The sequence below is a fragment of the Hetaerina americana genome, unplaced genomic scaffold (assembly GCF_022747635.1).
Source record: "Hetaerina americana unplaced genomic scaffold, ioHetAmer1.1.p SCAF_17, whole genome shotgun sequence".
Taxonomy (NCBI): Eukaryota; Metazoa; Arthropoda; class Insecta; order Odonata; family Calopterygidae; genus Hetaerina; species Hetaerina americana.
Window position 1 is genome coordinate 54,228 of NW_027286730.1, and position 7,769 is coordinate 61,996.

Sequence of the window (7,769 nt, forward strand, 5' to 3'; positions counted from 1 at the left end):
TCTAGACTTTGGAGATATTTGTTAAAGTATGGTATGTTTTTTTTATTTTATATTCTTCCCTTAGTCATGTCCCTGCAAAGTTCTTCAATCAATGGGACACACTCATTTTATAACTCCGGTAGGTTGTATGTGCACTCTTCACCTCATCTCATGAAGGAAATAGCTGCAGAATGAACAGATTTCAATCACCATTCTTCTTCTAGCACGGAATACTGGAATGCATTGAAAGACATTTAGTTAGCACGAGCTTTGAAATGATGTGCCCCTGAATTCAAATTTTCCTTGTAATTCAGTCGCAGAGAAAAGTAGATCTTACCTCGAGTCGGAACTGGTAAGGCCTGCATTGCTGTTGACAGAGCTCTGTGACATTTTTGTTGCGCGGTACAAATTTCCTAACAAGAAGAACGGCTACCAATAATTTTTTGTGCCTTGAGTGTCGTTTGATTGGCATCGTGGTAAAATAATGTCTTCATGTCCTCATAAAAACAACACGAGGTGAAATCAGCAAAGACTCATCCTACATCTGGAACATCACTGTGATTGGTTCTCTCTTCCAGAAAGCATAATTTTAGATAACTGCATGTGTAAGCAGTGAGAAATTGAAAACATATTTTTCAATGTCATGCAGGTAAAATAACATATCAACTGTAGACATGAAGAGTAATCGTTTACAGTGGAAAATTATTTTCGTTATAATGGGGTTTTAGGTAAACGGACAATATTTGTGCATACTGGCATAAACTAAAGGTGTTTGTATTTCCATAACGTATGATACTGTTTATTATTAGTTATATTTTAATACGTATCTAGTAAATGAAACGCAGAAAAATGGAAGTGAGTTTTAACAGCACAGTGTTAATAATTCTTCAAATTATTTAATGTTTAATTCTTTTTAAATATCTTTGGTCATATGCTTAATATTACTTGATTTTCCAACTTGTTCATTAGGAATCATCGGAATAACCCACATAAAAATATCATTGCTGTATTGAGAAAAGAATTCTATAAGGTCCGTTATTAAATGTGTATGCAGTGAAAACAGTCGCTGGTATATAAGAGCGGAAGAAAGTAGTTAAGCTCTGTGTATATGTACACAAGAATTTACTACAGCTAAATTTAACTTAATGCAATTTTTGCTAATTATAAGACTTTATTTAATATATTCAATTAATTATTTTTTTAATGTAATGAAAACATTCTTCCTCCTGGAATCTGGTTGCTCATTTTATAGTAAAGATTTAAGTGTACCAGACATATGAATTTCATGATTTATGTAACTTTAATTCCAGCCGTGAATTATCCATGACGAACATGTATATGTAATACGTTGCCACACTGTTACGTTTGAATTTTTCCACTATGAGGAGAATTGTCTCGCAGTAATACACTTAATAATGTAAAAACTTGCTGGAAAATGATACTATATCATTCAAACAAGTTGCTGCAAAACATTATAGATAACCGCAAGCTTGCATCTTGTCATCATCCATGAAAACTTTCCACAAATCCATGGAAAAGTTTCTCTCCGTTTCCATACCACAATAAAAGGATAATGTGATTAAATACATCAATGAACTTTTTTTCGTTTTATTCTTTCTATTTTTTTTTCTTTTCTTTGATATTTTTTGAGGACCCTATGGACTTTTCTCGTGCTTAATTGGTTTATTTTCTCGGCTTATTTTCCAGTTGGTGGAGGTGGAGTCCCTGGCAGTGATTATAGTTACGGTTCCCATTACACACAGTACACTTCCTCCTACGGCTCCTATGGCGGATACGGCGCTGCTGGCGGGTTGCTCAGTAAGTAAACAGTGAGTATGCAAGAGTATTCGCTCAGCAGAGGCGGTTCTCTCCCTCAACATGCACCACCCCATCACTACACGCTAGAATATCACCGAAACAAGGTTAAAGCCATTTAGTTTCGAATCTGAAATCAAAAACATCAAGGAATTGTCGTATTTAGTGAAAGGGGTTTCGTGTTATGTAATAAGGGTTTAATATTTGGATGGGACCTTAAAGTTAAAACTCAAATCCTCCAAATGAATGGTTTCTGAGTTTAAATTGAATTCGATGCAAATTGTATAACGTGAATGACTGGGTTCTATTTGAAATTAAATATTTCGCGGGAGTTTAAAGTTTGCAGTTTTATCCCTTAAGTCTGAAAATACTTTTTCTCGCGGCTCAGCAGCCAAGTAGGATTTTTGCGGGAATTATCATGTTTGAGTGTAGTTTCAGTTGGAAGAGAGAGGTCGACTGGTATAGTTGATTCATTTTCATTCCGTCTATTTGTATATACACAAGTCATATTTCTATAAAACATCATGAGAATTTTAGAGTCATGGGAGAATCTCAAACAATGTTGTACGATTTTATATTCCTCTAATTTCCACTTAATTAGCGAGGAAATGGAATGAGGACCTAAGGTACACATCTGATACAACACAAAGACAATTATCCCTCTGGTTTAAAATCTACACCTTACCTAATTTCTCTTTTTGCACAATAACTCCTAGTATTTCCCACTCTATGCATAGCCATAAAAATCACATTAACTTTTTAATTCATGTTACTGTGGTCGTGTATGTGATTGTTTTGGCATTCTTTTCAAATAAAAAAACTCTCTTTCAAAATGCCCATAAGAATGTTCGTGCATCGACATTTGCTTCCCAACATTCCACTGCCCTAAGCGATTATGTGCGATAGATGGACCAACTAACTACAAGAACTTCTATGGCAATGTGCGCAAAGAAACAGCGATGTTTAACTTCCATGATGCAAAGTGGTAGAACATTTGGTCAAATTTATATCATTTAAGCCATTCAGTTGTCAGTTTATTCACGCGTTTATTTGGGGTTGCAACTTTTTCACCGATAAAAAAAGATTGAAGGCAGTCATTGAGCCACTTACTACGGACCTTCATGATAAACTTTCATCTTTTATCAAAATTGGCTCTCAAAGCATTTTAAATTAACTAAATATTTGATGTTATGCTCAATTGTAATTTAGCTGAAAATTATACTCATTACGCAGCTGTTTTTTTGCATCAATTTTTTTAGAATGGAGACATTCTAATCCGTTTTTGAAGTCATGTCTCAATATGATTTCTAATTTTATCCAAATTTAAAGCTTCTCATGTTCTTCCTAAAGTATTTTCTTACTAAAGTCAAATGAACTCCTGCAACTTCGTCAATGCACGGAACATTTCTTAGTATTCTATGCACCTCGCTCGTTGGATAAGAAAGTTCGGCTGCCGACCATTCGGAGTAAAGAAACGGTGTATTGACATTCACCCAGTCTGTAACACCTCAAATTCTAGCTCAAAATATTACTTGTTTATATTGAATAAGTATCATTACTATGAGTATCTGTAGCTTCTAAAGTCGACGAGCGAGCAGGCATAGTATTCGAATCAAATGATTTTTTGTGCCCGTCAAGTTTTAATGACTCTCTCCCCTTGGGCTAATTTCCGTGTATATATAGACAAGAAAACCCTACGAATGCGTCTTAAAAGTCGCGGTCAATGTACCTATTGACTGAGGCATGCAATGATTCTCCTACAGACTCGTATTACTACGGAGGAGGAAACAGCGGAAGCGGTGGAAACGCTTCCCCAAGGAGTGGCAACGGGATCTTGACGGGTTCCGGCTCCCCGTCCGCGGGGTTCGTACAGCAGCAACGCACCGCGGCGGTCACCAATTGCGGCGGAGGCGGCGTCGTCGGTGGGGGTGTCGTAGGAGGAGGACACTTCGACCTGTTGCTCTCCCCGCCGCAGCCGCTCCCGCCCCCGCTGCCGGCGCACGGCCAGGAGGAAGCGCGGTCGCCCATGGCCGCGACACGGGCCAACTCTGGGGCCGCCGCCTCTTCCCCGACCGGGAGCGCATGCCTCAAGACGGATCCCTCCGCCGTGGTGGCCCCCACCACCTTGATGGGTTGACGCGGTGGCGCGGAGTAGGGGAACACCCGGGCTGGCGGCTCCCCTCATCCATCCCCCTCCACCCCCAGGGTCCCGGGACGGACGGACGAAAGATTTCACCCACTCAACTCACTCCCCGTGAGGATCAAGCCTATCGCGACCATCGTCGCTCTCCTTCGGAGTTCGCCCCTGGACTAGCCCCTCTTCCTCCGGTGTCCAGTCCAAAGATCTCTCTCCCACTCTCCCCTATCCTATTCTCTATTCTTCCACCAGGGCTCGGAGGACGAGGGGTAGGGTGATCGCCTTGGGAGAGAAGTACACGGGGTGTATGAGGTTGATTTATCAAAAAAAAACAGCAGAAAAGGAGAGAAAAACCGATCCGTACGAGGACGCGAAGGATTGATTTGATGTTTTCGGAGGGAGTCGCCCGTGGTCGGGGAAGTGTCATCGTGCTCCACAGCGAACGAATTCCGGCGAAAAACGAAACGGACGACAGTGAGAGGAACAAGTTTTCATTTTTTAAGCATGTATTTTTTTTAAAGTTCAACATCTTCTTGTGGACAGAAAAAGAAGATTCTGCCTGAAGAACACTGTGGGAGACTAAATATGAGCGCTGTGAAATATGTAATGTGCGAATGATTGGGACAATTTATTCCCCCCGCCCATTTCTCTCTCTCTCTATGCATACATATAACGTTTTATAGTGTTAAATAATTTGAAGACATAGCAAAAGAGGTAGTCGAATCATAGATTCTTAAATAAATATATATTAATGTATATATGAAAGTATATATACATAATAACTACATGGTTATTTCTTTAAAAAAAGAGAGACCAAAAAATAGAGAGAGAAGTGCAAATTGTTATTTGTGACTCAAATCTCTGTATATTTCCTGTTTTTTCATAACATTTTTCGCCCAAAAAATCTCGAAGGGAGTTTTTAAAATTCGAAACTTTGTTCAAAGAAGATGTAGAAGAGGACATTTGCACGACTCTCATCGCAGGACGCGTCGCTCCAGAGTGTTCTTTGATTTCTCTTCGAGAAAGTGTTTTTTTTATATTTTAAACCCCGTTATCAACCAAAGACTTGCGAAATCACCTGTTCGACCTCATTCCCTTATTGTGAGAATGGCACACCCCCTGATCTTCCCCTCTTCCCTACTTCCCCAAGAAACAGTGAAACCCTCTCCTAAAAAAAACATCTCCACAGCGCACAACAGCACTTATTCTGAAGCACGGCCCAAGAAGCGCACGCACTTGCACATTCGATGCGCCACCAAGCTGGTAAAACTTGTGAAGCTGCAAAATTTATCATTAATCGGATGGGAGAATGGAAAAATTGATAAAAAATCACTTGAAAATATGTGATTTTTAGTATCCTTGTAATATGATTGTCATGTTACCGCAGACATCTTGTTTTACGATCACTTGGTGGACGCCATCTTGTTTAAATAATCGTGGAGAGGGAGCCTATCAAGAAACCGACGTGCAATTATGAACAAACGATTAAATTAATTGGAGTTGGGTAGAGATATATCACATACCCTCTCTTTTATTCAAACCACAGGTAAACAGAAATAAATTTTTTGATATTTTTTGGTTTGGCAAAGTTTTAATATTTTAAATATTAAAATTTGGCGCTTTGAAGATAATAATTTGTCGCCACAATAAGAAATGTTAATTTATTATTTCATCCCGCGGCGTTTTTTTTTAATTAACGACAAAGTTTTGAGTCATCATAAAAAGCATCTGTTTGCCGGTAATGTGGTTTTAATGTTATAATATTTATTGTTTGTTCGTTAATTTTCAGAGTTATTATTTCCAAAATCTTTGAGCACACTTAATTTTAGGAATCACTCCTCCAAGGGTCAATCGATTTTTTTTATGTTCATTCATGACAGCCCTAGTCAAAAGTTTTTTTTTATATTAAGTTACGACAATATTATACTTTTAATTTATTTGTCACAGTTCCTTTGATTGAAGAAGGAAATAAAGGTATATCCAATCTACCAAAGATAATTTTATTCGGAGGCAATATCCCTCATTTTCGTGGTTTGTTCTTTTTAAATGCGTCTCTGGTATTTTTTTTAAGTTATCCATTTTTGAAATGGTCAAACTACAATTTTTTTAGTTTTATTTGCTACTGCCACGTCGAATTTGAGATTATTCCAAATTCCATTGATGTCGGGGCGAAGGCAAAAATAAAGGGAGAATTCAAGACGTCATCTCCTCTTGTAATCTCTCAATGCACACCGCATCCTGAATCCCTAAACCTCACACCCGCTCTTACTCCAATTCTTACTATGCCACCTCCTCGACCTTCATCATCCCTTTCATGTCCCCTCTACACGGCCTCCAAAAAAAATGTTCACAACCCCACTCCCACACACCACTTCCTCTCCCCCCCCCCACAATCTCTCTCTCACCTCCCCTCGAGCCCCCTCACTTGCGCACTTTTACCCTTTAGCACCAGCCTCACAGACCCCCGATATCCCCTCTCGAAATAAAAGAAAGCAAAGAACCAAGGCACATCTTTGAAGGGGGCTCAGCAAAGAAGCTCTTTCTCTCCCTCTTCCTCTCCCCTCCCACCCCCTTCGAGAAGATAACCAACCGCACCACCTGTCCCGCCTCAACTCCCAAGAAACCTTCCATTTCAAATTTGTATCTTCCCCAGTTTTTAAGTTCAAACCTCGATATGGTTCATTATCATGACTGCATGTAGTCATTAGATAATAAAGTTATTATGATAATTTGGAAAATGTGTGATTTCTCATTTCGACCCCACCCAAGTTGATACAGGTATAACCTCTCCCCTCCTGAATGCAAAAGGGTTTGGTTTTGAGTTGTGGAGTAATAATCTCCGCTGGAGTTTGAAATTTTACTCCTCTTTGTTGTTTGATACTGGCCCTGAATGCGTTTCATGATGAATCATCCATTTGCTTAAACAGAAAAATGACTTAGTTTGTTACAACAGAAATTTCATGTTGTGGAATACAAAAATAATAATCCATTATAACTTTTGTATCATGTATCTAAGAAATGTGATGTGATTCCATGCTTAAGTAACCTTTTTATAAAATTAATGAACCGCAATACTAATTGTACAAAAATAAACTATGAAAATTAACGCTCTAAGTTTTAATAGTGCCAGGATTTTCATGACTACATGAGTTCATATATAGTTATGACTGTTTTATGTTGGGTTTCGTCTCAGAACTTTATGCTCATTCAGAAGGTTCTTTTGACATTCATGTGAACCGATTGGTATGTGTACACGTCAGCACCTAGTTAGGTAAAATCATTTCATCAAAGATATCAATTTTTACGTGGTTACAGACCAAGGTAGCCCCGCGTAATGCGTGTAAATGTATTCTCGAGTCTACTACGATATTCCGGTACATTAGCTATTTTCCCGAGGATGTAGATTGGTCAAAGTTGCGACTTTCACAAAAATGTAAATAAAAAAGAGTCAATGGTGTATTTCAATCATTGAGTGTGATCACCCATACATTTAGTAAAAGGGTGACTACTATGGGCATCCAAGCAAAATATGAACACCAATGACCTCTAAATATGTGTAGAGAAGTTCATACGCTATGAATAAATCAATTAACCAAATCAAGAATATGTTTTGAGAATTAAATGGTGGTATGCAACAGAGAAATTTGAAAAGAATTCCAATAAAAATTTGGGAGTAAAATATGTGTACCAGTTAAAACATATGCAGTGGAAGGTCAGTTGCGTCAGGCTTAATTTTAGCACTCGCAAGCAATGAGTAAAAAATAAATTTATAAATTAATAAATTTCCTTTGGTATTGATACGGACTTATTCATTTGCGGAGCTGCACAAACCTGATTT

General features: G+C 38.4%; 1 protein-coding gene across 1 annotated transcript in view; it reads left to right on the forward strand.

Moving 5' to 3' along the window:
* The window catches only part of LOC139687136 (serine/threonine-protein kinase minibrain-like), a 58,688-nt gene extending 52,009 nt beyond the window's left edge, over positions 1 to 6,679 (forward strand). The window contains exons 7-8 of the mRNA XM_071584266.1: positions 1,687 to 1,797; positions 3,558 to 6,679. Coding sequence (XP_071440367.1) covers positions 1,687 to 1,797; positions 3,558 to 3,931 — 485 coding nt within the window. The 3' untranslated portion in view covers positions 3,932 to 6,679. The remainder of the gene's footprint in view (positions 1 to 1,686; positions 1,798 to 3,557) is intronic.
* Positions 6,680 to 7,769: the final 1,090 nt, after the last annotated feature.